The sequence below is a fragment of the Sinohyriopsis cumingii genome, chromosome 4 (genome assembly GCF_028554795.1).
Source record: "Sinohyriopsis cumingii isolate HCF-2022 chromosome 4, ASM2855479v2, whole genome shotgun sequence".
Lineage (NCBI taxonomy): Eukaryota > Metazoa > Mollusca > Bivalvia > Unionida > Unionidae > Sinohyriopsis > Sinohyriopsis cumingii.
In genome coordinates, this window is record NC_142964.1 from 94823464 (window position 1) to 94845834 (window position 22371).

Here is a 22371-nt window from a genome sequence, read left to right on the forward strand (position 1 = left end):
TTTCTGGGTAAAACATTAAAAATTTCCAATATACATGAAGAATCATATAATTGTTTTATTGGAAGACAAATTTGGCAAGGTTTCCAAAGATTCTGAGTGATTTTGTTGGTTCACTGTACCATATGGTCATGCATTTTATGGTCCATATTTCTGATTTGATTTTTATGATAGTTGGAATATAGGCTTATATCATGAGGATTTATCTCGTATTTCATAATGAACAAAAGCCATGCATATTGATAAAGTCATCTTGCATCAGACTTACAACTTGCTACCATTCAAGACATATATTTCTGATTTAATTTTGATAAAACTTGGAATATTGGTTTGTATCATCAAGGTCTCAGATGAATTTGATATGCATACAATTCCATGCATGTTAATAAGGTGATCATGCATCTGATTGGTTGAGCTTGTAAGCAGTCTATAGACCATTTTTCGAGTTTGATTTCATCAGATTTGGAATGTAAATGTATCCTGAAGTTTAATAATAAGCAGAATCCATGCAAATTAATCAGTTGATATTGCATCTGATTGGCTGAGCTTCTTTCAGCTCCGAATACCATATTTCTGATGCGAATTTTCGATCAAGGTTGTACAGTTGAGTGTGTGTGTGATTTCGATTTTTAATGTAGCTTTAACAAATTTTCAGTCATATCGCTATGATGTTTGCAGTGTGACAGTTTATAGTGATGTCTAGCAGTGGGGCATCATGCTGCAGACATGTAGCATGATGTCCCACCCAGTCACAATATCCTGACACCAGGCCGAACAGTCCTAACACTAACCTTTTAATGCTGAGCACAAAGCGAGGCAGCTATTAGTCCCATTTTTGAAAGTCTTTGGTATGATTTGGCTGGGGATCGAATCCACAACCTTCCGCATCCGAGGCGGACACTAACCACTAGGCCATCAGAGCGGTTGTGTATGGATGATATTCACTCTATAATTCATGTTAAATATATAGACTTATAAATGTCATGTATAATTTAGAAAATCATCTTGCCATTCCTATATTTTACACATTTTAAGCTTTATTTTTTTATCTGCCAACCATTTTATGTTGTGATGTCCATCATGCACAGTCCATTATCCATGAACTAGATGTATAAATCTTTGTGGATGGCTTTTACTTGAGGAAAAACCCTGTAGAGTTTGGGGTGAAAAGTCAAGGTAACTTTGACAGAAAAATGGTTTCTACACAGCAATTTCAGTTATTAACCATGTACCTTCTTCGGAGTTTATGGACGACTTAAGTTGAGTTAGAAGGAAGCCTGTTGATTTTGGGGTCACAAGGTTGAAGGTCATTAACCCACAGAAGAAAAGAGCTTTAGGCTTAATGATTTTAGTTCTAGACCATGTTATTTAAGTAAATTTTTGGAGTGCTTTCAACTGTCAGAAGCATACATGTCAACCATTATGCATTTGGCATAATCATTACACTGGTTTTCAGCAAATTACGTTCTCTGTGCAACTGCAAATGAATTACAGATTTTTGCTACATTAAAAACTGAGAAAGAAAGAAAAAAGTAATTAAAGTTGTTTTTGTCATTTTATTATCTCTTTAATTTCATTCATATGAATTTGAGAATATTCTTAAAAAGGTGACTGCTGCGTAAGAATAGCGTAAGACTTTCCTTATTTGCTATTTATGGCAACTGTATAATATCCAATTTCCATGAAAAAAGATGGATTTCTATGCATGTTGCCTACATATTCATTCTATTGATAAGCTAACTAGTTAGTGAACCAGTCTATATTTATAATGAAAATGGCACCAGATATTAAGTGCAGTGCTTTACGGTATGAGTCTTGGATGTTATATGACGGAAAATGTTAGAGCATATGGATCTTTTCAAAGTTCAAAACATGTCAGATCAGAAAAAGTAAAAATATATGCCTTTAAAGGCAGAATATGAAAGTAGTGTAATACAGCACTTTGAGCACCGGAACATGATCTTTGCAGAATTCCAGTTCATGATCATTCAGCAACAAGTTACACATTTACACTAGCTGAAGTGAGTGGTGAATATAAATAATTTTTTCAGTATATTTTGTGTTTTTATTCTGGTTCAAATCCATATGGATTTTGCCCATTGTGACAAGAATTTTGACCATCTGCAGAACCAGGTTAGTCATAACAATTTAGCTTTTCATACATGGTTTAATTTTGGCATGTAACATATAGATTACACTTTTTACACCCAAATTAATGGAAATTTACACATACATTCATCCCATGGTCTAATTGGTTCTAAATGAATAGCAGAGGCCATCTTGAAAATCTTGTTACTACTAGTCATTATTCAGTGGATAGCCATATGATGTCTGTTTTGTCCTAATGAAAATGGTGTCAATCTGATGGCCACCACAGCAGCCCTCTTGAAAATCTTGTTATCTCTGCTCATTCTGAAGAGAAGAACACATTGACATGGGGTTTTCAGCAGAAGTGATAAGTAATATTGTCACAGGTCTTAAATTAAATAGTGATGCATGCACATCCAATATGGTCACAACAGTGGCCAGTTAAAAAAAATTGGTTTTAAAACATCAAAATGAATTGTCATATCAGCATAAGGTTTTCAAAAAAATACTTATTGTAATGTCTAGTTGGTCCTAAACAAAAATGGTGCCTGACTTCCAATATAGTTCCCCTAAAAGCTGTCTTTAAAATCTTGCTATTGCTACTTCAGGGTGACTGGTTATGCTTCCACCAAACGACTTCTGGTCAGGTTGGTCATAAATGGTGTCAGTCTGTAATCCATTATGGCCACCATGGCACTCATCTTGAAAATTTTATCATTATTCTTTCAAAATGGCAAGTTTTTTGGTTTGGTGCTTAACAGCACAGCAACACAGTTATTTAGTGCCGTGGCAATTGGTGTAAAGTGCCTTGTCCCTGGACACACAATGGTAGCTGACCCAGGGTGGTCCAGTGGAAAGATATGAACCATACCCTTTTGGTTGCGAGTCCAGCACACTACCCACTGAGTCAGTGCCGCTCCTCTTAAATGGAAAGTTATGTTTAAAATTGGGTTTCCACAAGAAGACATTTGATGGTGCCATGTTTGTCCTAAATTAAAATGGTGCCAATCTGACATGTAATATGTCCCTCACATTTATTTTGAAGTTATTGCTAAAGAAAATCAGAATTGGTTTCAATGCTAAAGCAGTATAAAAGAAGAAATAGTTTTTGTTTTAGTTCTGCTGGTCTACTGTTCATAGATGTGAAGAACTTATGAGATGGTCTGTTGTACATAATTCGTTGTCCATCCATTAGCACTCAGACTTCCAGTATCACTGCCACCGTGGTGATCTGGAAAATTCTGTTGCCTCCACCCCTTCTGTGTTCTCATTTGGTGCCCAAGCTAATCACAGGTAGTAAGATATTTCTGTTGGCCAGTATAATTGGTTGTCTTACATTCCTTCAGCAGTGGTTGCACTCAAATCACTAAGTCCACTTGCCACTTGGGAGGCACTTGATTCAGTCCGTGGAAAATCAGTGGTAATGATCTATCATCTTTGTTTTATGGGGTCGTTATTATGTATTTTTTTTACACCACAGAAAGCAATTTTCTTGTCAAAGATGAAAAATCAGGTTGGATGGCAAAGTTTACATTGAACTCATTTCATAATAAAGCAGTGCATTTTGTTAGATTTGTTTAAATTTTGTCATCGTATATATGTATGTAGCAGTGTGTAGCAATATTTAAAAAATGATGATGATGTTTCACTTAAATTGTCCAATAGATTCAACAGAGACATGTCTTACAAACTGAACTCAGCAAAGTCATATCTTGCAAACTGAATTCATCAGTATGTTTGGAAATTTCAATAAACATAGAAGCCTTTTGAATGGATGGTCAAGTCAACATAGAGTTTTTGCAACTTCTGTCATCTTGAAAATCTTGTTATTGCTACTTCAGAGAAAGAAATATTGACTTTGAGTTTTCACCAGAAGACTTCTTAGGGTCTCTGGTTGGTCACAGATGAAAATAATGCTAACATCCAGTATGGCTGCCACAACAGCCAGCTTGTAAAATTTGTTATTGCAGCTCCACCTGAATGGATAGTCATATTGGCATGTGGTTTTTACTAAAATACATCTTGTCATGTCAAGTTGGACCTAAATGAAAATCAAGCTGATCTTCCATCTTGAAAATATTATCACTGTTCTTCCTGAATGGGAAGCCATATCTATATGGAGTTTTCACCAAAAGACTCTGGTGATCAAATGGCATCCAGTATGGCTACCTTGTCAGGCATCTTGAAAACCTTGCTATTGTTTCTCCTAAACCGCTCCGGTGGCCTAGTGGTTGGAGCGTCCACCCCAGATGCAGGAGGTCATGGGTTCGATCCCCGGCTGAGTCATTCCAAAGACTTACAAAAATGATACTTACAGCTGCCTTGCTTGGTGCTTAGCATTAAGAGGTTAGTGTTAGGACTGGTCGGCCTGGTGTCAGGATAATGTGATGGGGCATCATGCTACATGTCTGCGGCATGATGCCGTAGTGCTGGACATCACTATAAACTGCCAAATTGTTAAAGCTGCTTTAAAAATCTGAATCACACACACACACTCCTCCTAAACCTTAGGTCGTATCAAAATGGGGTTTACCAGAAGGCTTCTTATGATGTCAAGTTTGTTCTAAATGAAAATGATGCTGATTTATCATCCAGTATTGACCATCTTGAAAATCTTTATACTGCACAACAAAATCAGCAATGGTTTCAAAACTCAGCAGTCAGAAATAAGAAATGGTTTTATGAGGGATACCAGGAAAATCTTAAAGAGATTAGTATTAGCTCCATCAAGGGACTTCTGATTTTTGTGGTTTTCTCTTTTCGTTCCTCTTTTTAAATTTTATTTACATTTACTTTCAGAGGAAAGAGTAACACAGTGGGAAGATCCCAGGTTACAGAAGCTTGGTGGACCGGTTAGTGAGACCTTAGATAGTCTGTCTTTTCTATTACAGTATGAAATAAAATGTTAAGATATAAAATTGTGTCATACATGCATATTATGTGACAAGACATTCCGCTAAGTAAGATGGTATGACATGCTTGTAAATTTATGCGATGAGAGGGACCTATACTCAGTCCATATGTCCTCGAGGATGGCAGTTGTTCTTTACTTTATTTGGTAGTTTGTGGAATCAAATTTGTCTTCAGTTGATGATTAGGTTATTCAGTGAGTTATGTGACACATTCCACTTCAAAGAATTGAAGAGCAACTGATATGGTATGAATGTGTGTAAATTTCTGTGAAAAGAGATACCCATTGCCACTCCCTGTGTATTTAATCTTTTATATAAACTCTTGCAGTTCATATAGGAGTCTATTTATAATTTTGATCTATGGAGATAAATTATGCAGCACTAGCTTTATGACCAGCATGTTGCCAGGATCAGAATGTTTTGGATCTAGAAATATACTATAACATGAAACGGGTTCTAATGTGACTTTAGAATGTATTTGTACTTAAGTATTTATTCCTTCCTTTTCAGGCTGTACCTTATTCAAGAGATTACAAGAGAAAATATGACTATTTTAGGTCAAAATTACGGAAACCTGTAAGTGTTTATGATTCATCATTTTTACAATGAGATCAATAGAAGTCTAGTCTGCTGTTTATTTCAGCTAAAACAGTCTATTACAGCAAATCTCAGGATACCCTGCTGTCATTGATAGTTTTCCATATCATCTAGTTCCTGATTATCCAAACCATTTTTGTCTTCTCCACTGAATTGCAATTAATTAGCATGTTTGGAATTATATTTACTAAACATGTATTTTATAGATATTCAGACTGTAGGTGTAAATAAGTCATATTTGATTTAAGATCACTGTGTATACTCCCTTATAAGTCCAGTCTAATTGATAACTGTAGATCCAGATATATGTACATTATAGATATTCAGACTGTGAGTATAAATAAGTCATATTTGATTTAAGATCACTGTGTATACTCCCTTATAAGTCCAGTCTAATTGATAACTGTAGATCCAGATATATGTACATTATAGATATTCAGACTGTAAGTGTAAATAAGTCATATTTGATTTAAGATCACTGTGTATACTCCCTTATAAGTCCAGTCTAACTGAAAACTGTAGATCCAGATATGCCATCACTTAATTCACCAGCATGTCTAGGTCTTTGCAGTTTGGTTGTCATCAGTAGAACAACCAACATTGTTCCTGAACTGCCAGTGCATTATATCATGGCAGATGATGGTCTTATTATTTTCACTTGGATATGGTTTTGTTTTAACCAATTTGTTTTGGTTAAAATCTTTTCATTCCTTGCTTTATGTATGTCAAATACAACCGCAGAAGCAAATGTTAATATACATACATACATACAGACAGACAGACATATATGGATAGCGATTGCTGTACTTTACAAATTTACAAGATTTAAAGTGTTTAGATCTTACATACATACATACATACATACATACTGCACCTAAGAAAAGGAAATTGTATGCAACAGTGAATTGAAATAAAAAAGTAATTATCTCACAATATATTTAAGGACTTAGCATTTATTTTTAATATGAAAATTAAAACTGTATCTTGACTATGCAAACATTTTCCAAATTTAGTGGTCTCCATGCTTTAGTCCAAAGACAGAAGGAAAATTCCTGTTTCCACATGATTGAAAATTTTGATTTTATTTATTATACCATCTCCCTGTACACAAAGTTAGGGGATGGGGATAGACTGAAGTTAGCTTCACCATATGTTCATCACATTTCTGTGTACTTAATGTCTGCAGAACCCTTTTAGATATTGGCTATAAAAATGGTGTGCCGTTGTATCATGACTGAGCATTATTTCCTGTAGAAAAAAGAACTCTGATCAGCAATTTAAGAGTTAACCCCATGTCTGTTATAAATTGCATCCATTTGTCTTTCACACTTTTTTGCAGTTAATATCTCCAAGACCATTTGAGATATAGTTTGGTGGACATGTGTATCATGAAAGACACTTGTGTCCCATATAAGATTTTGATTTTGTCAGATTAGTTCTTTTAGAGTTTGGTCCCATTTCTCATTTTTATGTTCCTAAATGAAAAATTTAGCCAGTATGAAATCCAATATAGTCACCATGATGATCATCTTGAAAATCTTATGACTACCTCTCCAGGCTGGATGGTTATATCAGCATGGGGTTTTCACAAAAATATTTCTTATGATGACTGGTTGGTACTAATGGAAAATGTGGCACCCATCTTGAAACATTCTTATTGCTTCTCTTTAATAGATGGTCATATTAATATGGGGCTAAAAGATTCATGTCCAGAAAACAGTTGTATTAGAGCTAGGCACAGAGTCTTGTGAAAGTATTGTTAAAGTTATTTCCCTATTTTTAGCTCAACAGGTTTTGTTGTCCATTACCTAACTGTCCATTAGCATAAGTTTGTTATCACTGCTACTCCTAAACTACTTTCAGCATTGCAATGAAACTGTATGCAGAGTCATCCCAGTGTCTAGTTGGCTCTAAATGAAAATGGTGCTGCTCTGACATCCAGTATAGCCACCAGAGTGACCATCTAAAAAATTTTGTTGTCTCTACTACAGTAGTCCCCCTCTTATAAGGCCAACTCTATTGCAGCAGGGAAGTGGCCTTATAATAAGGGTGGCCTTTCAGGAGGGGGATAAAAACGCAAATAGTAAATACATTTGAATAAAGTCACAAGTACATTTAGTTCTAAAACATTTAATATTTTCATTAAAAAATCACATGCATGTTGTCAAATAAAATGTAAAACAAACTGTTTCATCATTTTCAAAAGAATGTTATGAATAACCATTAATGTAGTTTTAAAACTGTCTTGATAATTATGTTGCAGATCACATCATCTGTCACTTTATTGGTAAGTCTAGAAAACAAACCAGTCTCGTCACAATTAAAAATATCCTTGCTGTCATATTCTCTGCATATATCATTTAGTCTTTTGTTCCAATCTTCAACAACTTCATTATTAACATCAGCTGATTTTCCACTAAGGACAGAACACTTAATATTGTGTCCCACTTGAAATATGTGCAACCATCTGTTACTTGCAGTAAAGTCGTCATATCCCAATTCAACTGACACAATTGTTACTTCTTCTTGTCATTCAAATCAGGATACAAACATCTCCTGGCTCAAACAATCTTCCTTTCTCCGTCCATTTCACTGTCCCGCTTCTGCAGAATTGTTTCCTTATCTTTCACGATATTGTTTATCTGAGTCTTTCTGACATAAGTTTTCTGCAAGGATCCTCAAACTCCCCCCCCCACCTCTCGGTCAGTTGAATTACTTTCTCTTCTAAACTGAGAATTTTTCTTTTCCTCGATGACATGTTGATCTTTTTGCAGTAAGTTATTCATGTTGCCAACTACAATACTGATAAAACAATTTTTTATGCATCTAAATAAATTGCCGTGTGATTTTAAAGGAAGTGATATTGTCATGTGATTCATTAGTCGCAGTCTGGTCCCTTTTGTTTTTATACATTTCTTTACACTAAGAGAAGCCAAAACAGCTTCGATATGTACCATTAACATCACGCAGATTTGACCTCGCATCCATTATGATTTGTCATTCTGACAATAATTGTCAGTAGCAATAGCCACTAATTGTCAAAGTGAACAAGCTCAACATCTTTCTAAGGGAAGTCATAAAGGCTATCAAACCATTTTCTTGCTGACTTGTGTATTGTACATCAATGCTGCCACTTCTCAGCTGTTACTACTGTTCAATAATTGTAATCTTAACAATTATCAGAGTGACTAAACCGGACGTCGTATGATAACACAGCAGTAAGGCTAATTAGATTACATGTACTTATCCTTTTGTTTGGATTAAAATTTGAGTCTTTCCCAGCTTTATGGAATAAATTTGGCTTCTCGTGAGGCATAAAAGATATAATATTAACCTTAGTGGTACATGTACTTTAGTCAACACTTCTTTCAGTAACGAAAACCTGACATCAGGAAACAGAAATTGGATTACTTAACACACATTATGAATAAAATACTGGTTCTGGATGCATATTAAAATAAAATGCGGCCGCTTGTGAGGGGTAAATTTTATATTATTGCACTAATATGCTGGCCGCTGGTCGCGTTAGCCGGGTGGCCTTTCGTAAGGGGTACTTTTGAACACAAACTTGTTGGTGCTAATGAATTCTGGCCATAAGGAGCGGGTGGCCGCTGGTAAGGGGGGCCGTTCAAGAGGGGGACTGCTGTACTTCTAAATGGATGGTCATATCAACATGGTTTACACTAGAAGACTTTTTTGTGATTGGTCTTAAATAAAAGTGGTGCTGATCAGATGCTGAGCATGACTTCCACTGCTGCCATCTTCAAAATCTTGTTATTACTACTCCTCTTGAACAAAAACTGATATTTAACATTAGGTTTTCACCAGAAGACCTCTTAAGGTGTCTAGTTGGTCTTAAATGATAAAGGTTCCAATCTAAGTCCAGTGTGGCTATCAGTGTCCTTTTTGAAACTTTTATTATCAGTACTTTGACATGGGGTTTTCTCTGAGAGGCTTCTTATAATTTCTACTTGGTCCTAAATGAAAATGGTGCCAATCAGACCTCCAAAATGGCTATCAAACTGGTAATTCTTGAACATTTTCTTATTGCTAGATCTCCTAGATAACTGGTTTTGTTTATATTTTGCTTTCACCAAAATTCTACTTGTAATGTCTAGCTGGTCGTAAAAGGAAATGGGCACCAATCTTCAAAAATTTGTTAATGTTGTTTCTCCAAAATGGAAAGTCATATCAGTATGGTATTTTCATCAGAAGACTTTTTAAGATGTCTTGTTGGACTTAAATGAAAAGGATGCCATTCTCTTGTCCAGTGTGGAGATCACTGTAGCCATCTTGACAATCCATTCTTGTTATCGGTACTCCTGTTCATTGGAAAGTAATTTTGACATGGAGCTTCCATCAGAAAAGTTTGTGTATTATCTAGATGACTAAATGAAAATGATGCAACTGATTCTCATTGTGAGTGTGGCCACCATGGTGGATGTCTTGAAAATATTGTTTTTATCTCTGTTCCTTCCAAACAGATGGCACAATTAAAGTGGGATTTTCACCAGTATACTACGTAGTTGGTCTTAAATGAAAATGGTTCCAATCATATATCCAACATGGCCACTATGATGACTGTCTTAAAATTCTTGTTGACATGGAGGTTTATGCCAAAAGACTTGTAATAGTATCCATTATGGCCACCACAGCAGCTTTTTTTGAAAATCTTTTTGTTGTTGAACTGAACAACATGCAACCCTTGCTTATTCTGTGTGTTTTGGGATTCTTTTGTCACTCAATTACTGACTGATGATTGATATAGTTGCTGTAGGTATCATTTGTTTTGGTTCTGAGGTAAACATATAACATTGTCATCAATACTTAAATTTGTGGAATGCATGTGCTATTGCATCTATCGACTTATTGTTTGTTAGGATTTAGGAACCACAAAGTCCATACAGTTTTATAGCCCACAAAAAATAGTGAAATGACAGTGGAACTTTTAATTTGTTATGCTCATTTACAGACAAATCTTCCAAACAAACTTGACATAAAAGTCACCAGGAGAAATGTGTTTGAAGATTCTTACAGAATCATCATGAGTGTCAAGAAGGCAGAGCTCTTGAAGACCAGGTAAAAAAAAAAACTTGAGATATTTATTTTTGTAAAACTATCAGGAAATTGTTACGAATAGTTGAGGACTGATGCATAAGTCTTGCATTACAGCAACCATGGGATACGTATCAGACTTACCTAACCACAGATAACATTGTAGGTTTTTTTTTGTCTGATATCACAAATTGTCAAATGATGTCTTAAAAAATACTTCAAGCAGTATGAGTGAAATTAAAGGATGGTGATAGTCTTCCGTGTAATTTATAATCCTTTCAGAAAAATGCCAAATTTAATTTCACTATGTCCAAGATCTAATGAAGTTTACGCTTTCACTATGTTCTAGATTCAATGAAATTTACTCTTAGGGTGCTTTTGGTATATGGCTATACAAACTTTTCTGGTATATTATCAGGACATGAACGAAGTTCTAATTCTCTTGCCTGGACAGGTCAGATTTACCATGGGATAAGTGGTAGTTAATATGCTCTTGTAACTGTTGACAAGTAAAATTTTCTTGTATACATTAATAAAACTAATGATTTTTTAGTGTATGTAATTCTTCTCACATGTTCATTTCTGCTACAATTTTATCCCAAGAATAACTCTGGGAGCAAGAGCTAATGCTTTTTTTGTCATTAAAAATAGCAGCTGGGGAATATCAAGCATCTAGGTAACATTGATCCATGTCAGTATTATACTAAATTAGGCAACAATTCATGGTCACTGATGCAAAACAGATTCATGGTCACTGGTGCAACCAGATTACTGTAAGTCTGTCATGCATACGTAAAATATTTCATAATAGTTTGTTTGAAATTTATATTTAAAACAAATTAGAATTAGGCATTTTTTACAAATTGATTAATAGCCACTTTATACATTTTACAATATTTATGTTGGCTGATTTGGCACTTTCCTTTAGTACATCCATGTAACCAGGAATCTGAGAGTGTAGAATGTCAAAGAAAACACTTTATAAAAGCCCAAGTAGTCTGAGTCAAATGACAATGGCCAGCAGGTTTTAGGGAAGTCAGTACCATTTAAAGATAATAAAACAGATCAGTGGCCACAAAATCTGAACATAAAAATATCTAGATATCCCAGGTAAATGATTTCTTGTGAATTGCCTATGAAAAAGAAATATGCAGCATGTATTGTAAAGGTTTGTGAGAATATCTCATGATTGCTAATTGGGAAAGCCTGCTTTATATAATTAAAACAGGACGTTGTTTAGGGAAGAAAGTTTATCATGTTAACAAATCTGAATTGCACATAAAATGTCAAAACAGGTGGGACCATGAACAAAATCCAAAGGCTATTGGACCTGTAAAATAAATGCATCAGAAACAATGAAAAACCTCTTACCCGGCTGTTCCATACTGCATTGTATGTTGCCAAATGAAATTAGTTATTTAAATCATTTGAGAGTCTCTGTCAGAGCAAGAAAAGTATAGAATGGATCTTAGAGACAGTTCAAGGCATGACAGGGCTTGTAAAACTTGTACAAATTTAAAAGCAGGAACACAGACTAATGTATATATATATATATATATATATATATATATATATATATATATATATATATATATATATATATATATATAGTAATGCAATGAAAAATGCAGGATTTGTGAGTATATTGGCTGATAGTGGCAATAATACAGGAAACTGCATTTGTAATATGTGCATTCAGGTTTGGGCAGAGCTAAAACTGTTCTTTGTGACATTGTTCACTTAGGAAATACAAAAATTCAAGGGGTAATAGCAGGAATTTACAAGGCATTAAAATCATTAGGTGTAACACTGGATGATCTTAAGTCAAAACTTGTTGGCTGCAGTTTGATGGAATGTCTGTAATGCTCTGCAAAAAGATGAATTGATACAAAACATTCAGATAGGTTATCCTATCAACTTACAGGCCATTGTGTGGCAAACAGTCTATCAGTAGGGGTCATATATGAAAACAAAGGAGATATTTATCATAAAATACTTGATGACGGAGTTAAAAAGATGTTCAAATTCTATTATTATCCACATACACACACTCCAAAAAAGAAAGATACACGAGTTGAAAATGATATATAAATTGATTGAAGAAAAGCGAGCATACCAAGTCATGTTCAGCAGATGTATAATTATTTTCAAAGCAGGTACAGTGCATGGCTATGGTAGCTTTAAAGAAGCACTATGCAATCACAGTTGCTCATGAAGAGCTTGCAGATCAATGTCTGCTGAAGTTACTTAAGTCTGAAATGTTTGTAAATGTTTTGCATTTCTTGATCCATCTGCTGAAAAATCAAAGTGAAAGCTACAAGAGAATTGGCTTGTTTCTGTTGTATGTAGTAAGTAAGCTGGAACTTGCTTCATAGGAGTTGTCAGAAATAAAGATAAATGATGGTGATTTATGTTCCAGAAACTTTGAACAGAGTTATGCCAATGATACTTTAAAATCTGGTAAGGATTCTCAGGAGTCAGTGACTATGTCAGGAACTAGCATTGATCTCAAGTGTGACTGAGGTTCAGCGGCATTTTTTGAAACTCAGGTTTGTGCTAAAACCAGATGATCACACTTGACCTCTGCATTGATGCCTGTGAGAGAGATAGGCACAGAGAGAGATACTTCAGCACTATGAACGGGGTGAAAACGACCTGAAATAAATGACTCATCAGAATGTGATCGGGATTAATCAATGTCTCTCTGAGTTTGAAGCAGCTAGTTATGTTAATACTTGGCTTACATTAGCAGAAGCATGCAGGCATTTATATATTATCTGTCAAATGGTTTTTTAAACATTAGTATACATATTATCATATCATTGGGCAGGTAGTTAATGAATGAGAAGAGCAGATTCAAGAATTTCTTTTTCTCACATTATACTTGTAGATTGTAATTGGTAGGGCAGAATGTTGTGATATAGGTAAATTCTAATTTTAATAAGAAATATATCATTTTATTGATGTCTCAATATGGAAACTAACACCATCCTTAAATTCCATTTTTAAAATTAGCCATTAAAATACAGTAATACTCATTTATTTTAAATAAATAAGTTTAGCGTGGTTCTTCATATAACATGGGTATGGTCATGGGTTGTATTGTTAGGGTTTCATTTAATATTGAAAATAACTCAGTATAAGGTAACTTTGCATGAAACACAGAACCAGAAAGAGGTCTCGTAAGTACCATGTTCTCCCACTTTTAAGACCAGCTATTCTATGCAGGGCAGTAATTACATAGCTGTTATTTCTTCTGATGGATACCATACAGACAAGGACTGCCAGCTACAGGGTTGGCTTATGAAATGAAATCTCTTGACAGTTAGCTCTTTTTTGAGTGTATCTCCTTCATGTTTTCAAATTTTTAAAAAAACTTTTGTGTGTATGCTGTTATAAATTGTATTATTGTGTTAGTTTTATTCTCTTTTTTACTTCAGGTTATGGATTGAATTTGATGGAGAAGTAGGTCTCGATTATGGAGGTGTGGCTAGGGAGTGGTTCTATTTATTATCAAAGGAAATGTTCAATCCATATTATGGGCTTTTTGAGTATTCTGCAACGTAAGTATAAATTATCTATATTTTCTATTTCTTCTTTTCTGGCCTCTATAGTATATCATGTAGGACAGAAATTCAGTTAGAAAGATTTCACAAGGTTTTATTCAGCGAAGATTTCAGGCCTGTAAATATTGTAGATTTGGTGGATCTTTTCTTGTGTACTTATTAGTAATGAATTTGCATCATTTTTTATTCAGATTTTAAATTTAACTGTGATGTGATATCAGCACATAGTAAACTCCAGAGTTGTTTATTTAATGCCTTTTTATTATGCAGATGTGAAAAGCAATGGAAGAGTTACTTTTTTTAAGATGTGAGAGATGTTAAATGTTTCAGTGTTCTTTGATATTAATGGTTGTGCATCCGAGTTATAAAAAAATCCAGTTGTACTCCGGTTACAACTGCATTTCCTTAACAATCTAGCTGAAAATTGTAATTACTTTTTCTTTTCTTGTCATGCAGTTTAAAAATTATTTTGTTCACCCTCCTTACCAAAACCATATTTCAGGAAATATTTATTGGTGCCTTCTAAAACTCCTGCCCCAACAGTTGAAAGAGATAATTGGGTTTATTAATTTGAAATATGTTATTAGGACCCTGCTCATTGAATTAAGGTGAGCATTATTACAATCACATTGTCCATCCAGATGTTCATCCATCAGCAATTTGGATTCAGCAAGATAACTTTACTGAGATATATTGGACTTCAATGAAATTTTGTATGCAACTTTATATGGATCAGACCTTGAAAGACATTAATTTCCAGCCTTGTTTGTCATCATGAGAGGATTTGTGTCCCTGATTTCCGAGACACCTAACTTTTGTTTCCTTGGCTTAACTTTACTTCGGATTTCAACCAGCTTTCTTGTACGCTCTATATAGATGAAACTTTCTATGCATTCAGTTTCCAGCATTCTACCATGACATCACTTACAGCAAATGTGCCCCGATTTCCTATTGTCCTAACTTTTGGTTTCTGGAGCAAAGCTTAATCAAGGATTGTTGGATTTCAACCAAATTTCTTATGCAGTTATATTGATGAGACTCTGGACAAATTTCCAGTATTATTCAGCATTATTATGCTTCCTGCTTGTCAGTTCTCCTAACTTTTGGTTTCTGCAACAAATTTTTACCAGATGTCAGATTTTCAACCAAATTTGTTATATGGCATTATGTTGAAGGGATCTTGGATGATTCAAGTTTTCAACACTCCAGGGCATCATTTAAGGCAATATAGCAACTGATTTTCCATCCACCAAATTTTGGTTTCTGCAGCATAACTGAACTTAAAAGACAACTATAAATTACCCATTTCCCACACCCCTCCTTTTTAGGGATGCAAAAAACTAATTTCTTTTTGACCTGCCTACAAGTCAGGGTGTACTTTGGAAATTAGATCTGTCTGTAAGAAGTGACTTCTTGTAGGTAGGTCAGACTTGTTCTTTGGAAAAATACACAAGCTAAAATTGCTGGATAGATAGATAAATAGGGGAAAAAAGGGCAAAACCAGTACAGATATAATGAGCTGAGTAGATCACAAACTAGTTGATAACTTAGTTTGTCCATCTTTGTGTAATAATAAAATAAGATGAAATAAGCACCCACAGTTAACTGAATATAGACCTCTACGTGGCACTTGACAAATATCAGATTCATGGTTTGATCAAAGGATTGTGAGCATGGAAAACAGTCTATGTGCTGCCATCACATGCTGAGGGATTATAATCAGATGCACACAGGGTAGAGGTGAGTGGTATTACCAGTATACCAGTTTACTATACTATTTTTTCTGGCAATAGATACCATGGTACTTTTTCACTGTACTGTTACTTTAGTTAACATCAGTAAGGAGTGTACAGAAATTCAAGAGTAATATTGTTATGAATTTAATGATATTAACAGCATATTTTAATTTATCATGACAAACTCATTTACAATTATTATTTTTGTTTCACAAAACAATTGAATTTGTCAGAAATAAAATTTAAATGCTACAAATATTATATTTATGATCCTTTAATCACACGTTAAACATGCCAGATTGAAAGTTGTAAAAGATATCTGCACCAAATCCAATGCAAAATTTTTAGATTAAGAATAAATTTGTAATTTTTGGTTATTTACTAGCATAATGTGCTGAGTACATGAGAGCAGTTGTTTTCTGTCCATAAAAAATTATTGTTTGTTTGTTGAGTAAGTGTATTTTATGTTTACTGGCTGTCTCTGATAAATATTTGTATTCTCAGGGTTTTGGCACACCACTGAAAGTTTCTTTGCCTATTATATCAATGGTGTTGCTTGTAAATTGTAGGTGTCACTGTCAACAGTTATTTTCAACAAGCACTTAAAGACAGCACAATGTTTTCCCCAGGGTGTAAGCTTAATCATCCCACTTTAGTTGAAGGTTTATATTAATAGGTTACTGAATTTGTATGGGAAAATATGAACAAGTTTTTTCAGCTGGAAACTGCATGACCTGTGGGAGAAGAGTATCCATCTGAGAAAACAAGTTCATATTTTCCCAGACAAATGCAATAACCTTTTTATTATCTATTCATTTTCTTATTCTTAAGGCTTAATTATAAAACATACACTACAAGAAATAAAGTAATTGATTTATGCTAATTTCAAAATACACAGCTGTAAATTCATCAAAACACATTAACAATATTAAAGCGCACACTGCATCACCCAGCAAACTTTGAACTTATTTGTGTGCTGAACATCAGTTTAAAAAAGAATTGTCATTTTGGTTTATTTCATGTTGTGAATAAATGCCCATTTGAACAGCTTTTCCAGTTGGTCTGGAATGAATGAATTTAGTTTTATTTTGTTTGTTGATTCTACTCAACTCCACTGATTATGGACTGGATTTATTAGCTGTGTTAATTCCACACAAAATACATGTGCCTGTGATTTGAGCATGGTGGAATACATCTTGACTCAGCTGCACGTTTTTTCTGTTCTGTCACTGAATATTTGGAATCACAATGTGGGAAAAATATGAACTCTTTCAGTTGTAATTATCAAAAAGATGCTATGGAATATCACTTTCATTTCATTTTGAGGTCAGTAAGGAGAATGTTATTGCAATTGGTAATTACAGTACACTTTCAAAAGGTGTAATCAAGCTTTAGAATCCATGACAAAGCTCATGTAATTCGGATTTGCAGAATAGAAAGTACATTTGAAGAAATTCAAGATGAAAATGAGTAAGTATTCTTATTACCAGCTAAAGAAGAGATGTTTATGCTTCGTCACTTGCATGCTCTTTGTAGGGATGCCAGCTATGTTATGACCTGGATGGCATCTATCACTAGCCTAAATCCAGAACATTGTATCAAGAAAGTTAATGCAGAATATTGCAGAGCAGCTGGCGTGTGACAGTCCGTTCAGCCAGTGGAAATAAGAATTCATCATCTCTGCTTATTAGCTCAGAGGCCCTCACTTTTCTGCCAAAATCTTCAGTTGCCTTTTTTTTCTCCACGAATTTAGTACTTTCACTTATAAAATGATATGTCTTTGATAGATATGCAATAGTCCTTTCCCTCAGTATGCTTTTTTATGCTCTTTTTTTATATCCCAGAGAGCACTGGTCATAGCCTGAACCATTCTGTTAACAAAAAGTTATGAACATTTCTCCTGAATAACTGTTTAAATGATCAGAATGGTATTTTCAATACTGCATCTCTCCCGTTTGTCATAGTTATTACGAATATCATGTACATTCATTTGCTTGTTTGAAAGTTTAATCTGTGACTCAGTAAACACATCCACATTGGTCCCTTTATCATCTCTACCTTCAGATAGATGAAACAGCTGCTTTAATTGATCAATAAACATATCAGATAAACTAAAACGTAAAGCATCTGGCTACTACATGAGTGTACATGGTTTGTTACAAATTAGTTCCTAATACACTATTTTTAGGCACATGTTGTGCATGTGCGTGCAGTATGAGGGTGTTCAGTATCATAAAAATGCATAATTCTGACAGTGTAAAGTTAAAGGACAAATAAAAGGATTATATAATAATAAACATAGTAAATTCATCTATTTTCTATTTATTTGTTTGGTCTTATGGGAGGAGGCTGCCATTTTGTTTTGTGCTGAGATATTTTATTTTGTTTATTCCAAGATAATTAGTTTTCTTCAAATAATGGATAAAATATGGTTGGTTTTATTTCCTATAAACCAGAGCAAGGTGTTTTTTCCAGCTATTGACAAATGGAAATTTCTACAAAAACGTATTATACAATTGAATGAATATAGGAATTAGATATGTGGACTGCATGCCTTTTAAGTGATGGTATGCTTGTGATGGCATTGGTGATAATTACGGACACATGAACTAAACTTCTGATACTTTGTTACATCAAGGATACAGAAAACATGTGACTTTCACCCAGTAAAATCTAGTTACAGGGGAAGGTCAGTGTTAAGTTTCATCAGTGGATTTTAAGAAGAAAGATTTTTGAAGAGAAACAATGTAGTCTTTGTTTTTTATCAGTTCATTGTAATATATCTACTTTGTTTCATAGAAAAAACTTTTTCTAATTGTTTTATTTTATGTTGTTTATACCCTCCATATGTGTGTGTGTGTGCGTGTGTGCACACTTGCATGCACGTGCATGTGGTTTAACAATACTTGCTATACATAGAATATCAAATGTTACATTTTGATGTACAGATGAAAATTGCTAATAAATTGTAGTATAAAAAAGGGTCAACATTTCATTGTCGATAAATTTATTTACTCCATGAAAATCATTGTTTACAGTGGCTGCGTTAAACTTATTAAACTTTTGTATAGATGAGCTATCAAACCTTTAATAACATTGGTAAATGACAAGATCTTGAAGTGAACAGAATTTCCTGCATTCCATATTATCATTAAGAAGAGATATGGCCATATTTGCCTGTCCTCCTGACTCGGGGTTTCTACAGCATTGATATTCCAAGAAGTTCAACCAAATCTGACTTGCAACTTTATATTGACAAGACCTTGAATAATTTATATTTTCAATGTTCCATGTCTTTTGGAGGAGTTAAGGCCCCTGAATGTCCATTTTTTTCTGTTACTGAGCACAAGTTTCTACTTATTTTCCTGTTTAGCAAATTGTTAGTGGTTGAATCACTTGTGATGCACTTACCACCAGTAGCTCTAATTTTAAGTCTATGATGTGGAATGGTAGAGAGCCTCATCCCTATCCCTACCTCCCCAAAAAACTACAGTGTACTCTGAATTCATGTTCCTTGTTATACCTCTTTTGTACCTAAATTTGTGGCTTGTACAATGGGGTCTTATTGTTTCCTTTGAAAAAAAATGTTTCATTGAATATTTTATTCATCCTTGAATTTATGGATTGTAAAAACCATGAAATACATGAAAATTGGCACCTCACAAAGAAAAATGAATTCACAGTAATTTGGGAAAAAACTATATAAAGAAATTAAGTTTTTGGTATTACATATTTTTATACATTGTTTAGTTTTATTTCTCTTATCTCTGTAAGAGTAAAATAATCCTGATAGCAATTTCTTGACACATTTACATGTACTACATTTTTAGTTGTCAGTGTCTAATGAGTAATTTAGTTTTACAGAATTCTCTTCCCGTGGTTTTCCAGGGTTCTTCCTCCACCAATTATACTGGCTGTCATGTATAGCCTATCTTTTGCTGAAAAATGGCGTTAAACCCTACAACAACAACAACATAATTCTCACTGCCCATGTATATTAAATGTTTAACAGCTGAATTTGGTAGAAAAGTATTTGCTACAATTGAATTTCATGGGAATCTTTCTCCTATGAACAGGTCCAGTAATAGATTTCATTAACCTGAAACTTGGCAGATAATATTGGACATACATGAACAAATCGTACATCAGGGCTCCAAGTTGCAACTTAAATAGCTACTGTTTCCTCTAAAACTTTGTCAACTTTTGTCAAACTAGCACAATGTGGAGAGGTGGCTAAGGAAACAGTCATCAAAAGAAACTAAAGGCTAATGCTTTATTAGTAAATTTGATGTTGGCCAGTATATAGAAAAATAGTTTACAGAACTCCAGATAGTGAATTTTAATGACTGGCATTAGGTTGACGGTACTGTCAGAGAGATATTCTGTTGAAATCACATTTATGCCTTTTATCGCAGACAAGCTAATTTGATGGCTTGTTGTCAGTTGTCTATCAGCATAATTTTGTTATTGCTTCTTTTAAACTACATGAAGAGGGTTATGTAACTTCACACACAGATTCATCCCATTGACTAGTTGATCCTAGATGAAAATGGTGCTGCTAGTACATAGTTTGACCACCATGGTGGTTATTTTTCAACTCTTAATGCCACTCCTCCTTAATAGATGGTCATATTGACATGGTACTTTTTTGTAATGAAAGACTTCGTATAATGTTTTGTTGGTCAAAAAATGAAAATGGTACCAATCAGACATCCAGTAGAGCCTCTGTGCCCATCTTGAAAATCTTATCATACTCCTGCTTGATGGACAGTCATATCAATATTTGATTTTGCTAAAAGACTTCTTGTAACATTTAATTGGTCCTAAATGAAAATCATGTTACTCCTTCTAAACACATGGTCATATTGAGATGGGATTTTCACAACAACACTTTTCACAACAACACAGTTATGTAGATCAAGCATGAAAAGGGTGTTGATCTGACATCCAATTAAATATGGTCACTACAGTGATCACCTTGAAAATCTTGTCATTGTTTCTCCTTAACGGATAATCATATTAATTAACATAAGGTTTTAACCAAACATTGCGATGTCATCTTTCTCATAAGTAAAATTGGCACCATCATCATAGTGCCATCTAAAAAATCTTGTTATCAATAGTTATTTTGTGTAAATGGTGGCGTTGAAATGTCATTTTCACTTGCACTCTGGCAATATGTAATCGGTTCAGAATGGAAATTTGCACGTTTGTGAAGGAGACTTGAAAACCAGGTCTAATTGATGTTGAGGTCAAGTCAATGGTCATTGCTTGCATTTTTATACTTTATTGAACTTACATAGTTTTCTACATATAGAAGTGAATTTTGCATTTTGTTGTGTTCCATTGAGCAAACTGATAGATTTCTGTCAGTGATCTTAAGGTCCAAGATATTGACAAGTTTCTAGCTACATGGGCTTTTGAGCATAATAACACAAGTATGAACAGATTTTTATCAATGCAAGTTGGTGGATATTTTTGATGAATACCTTGAAATATGCCACTTAAATAACATCTTTTTATTCTTAGTTAAAAAATTTTTATAAAGATTTCATCATTTGAGCATATGGTTGTATCTTGATATTGTCTGAAATGAAATGAAATGAAACACATTTAATGACATTCTATCCATGATGTTAGGTTCATGTTCAGTGGCCATGACTAAGAATTTTGTATGGTACTTGCCAGTGTCTTGTTAACATGCTCAGACATGTAAAAAAATATATTTTGTTACCAATTTGATATGTTGGAGTTTCTTACGAATATCAGAGGTTGTTTCAGTACCCAGCAGTTAAAAAGAATACAAGCACAGAAGAAATGGACTTATCTTGGATTCCTTGGATATAAAGGTTTCATATTAAAGCTTTGCATTGGATGAAATTGCAAACATCTTGGCTTTTTAATAATATTTAGCCAGTGAAAGTAGTCTGTACATAAAATGATGAAAGTGTTTTATTAGTAGTTCTACAGTCTATAAGCAGGAATTTCCACTGGAAGCGAGGTCAGTTGTGACATTGAAACAAACAGCAACATTCATGTATTCAGATGACTCCAACTTAAGTTCTAATTGATGCAAAAGTGATGACATTGCAAATTACATCGACTTTAATAATCAGATTCAAGACACAGGATCAGTTATTAGTGTATGTCCTGTTTTCACACATGACATTTCAGATTTATCATAATATGAGGATGAAACATGTCGCGACCTTGTACACATGGGACCAGTACATGTGGACAGTTTGACAAAAGATTCAGATCCAGCATTTCACTTCAGTGAAAATTCGAGGGAGATTTCCTTTTACAATCTTTTCCCTGAGAAATATTCCAGTCATTGGTAGCTGAATTGAACAGATATGCTGAAAAACAAAGTAGTGAGAAGTACAATCCATGGTGGTCATCTACTTTGGTTGCAGAAAT

The 22371-nt window shown here is 34.2% G+C and overlaps 1 protein-coding gene across 5 annotated transcripts in view; it reads left to right on the top strand.

Annotated features, from left to right (window-relative positions):
• The window catches only part of LOC149801705 (E3 ubiquitin-protein ligase NEDD4-like), a 110181-nt gene that overhangs the window by 58615 nt on the left and 29195 nt on the right, over window positions 1-22371 (top strand). For all 5 annotated transcript variants that reach the window (XM_089955975.1, XM_089955977.1, XM_089955976.1 and 2 more), the window contains 4 exons: window positions 4885-4937; window positions 5508-5573; window positions 10567-10673; window positions 14090-14212. In XM_089955975.1, the coding sequence (XP_089812101.1) occupies window positions 4885-4937; window positions 5508-5573; window positions 10567-10673; window positions 14090-14212 (349 nt within the window). The remainder of the gene's footprint in view (window positions 1-4884; window positions 4938-5507; window positions 5574-10566; window positions 10674-14089; window positions 14213-22371) is intronic.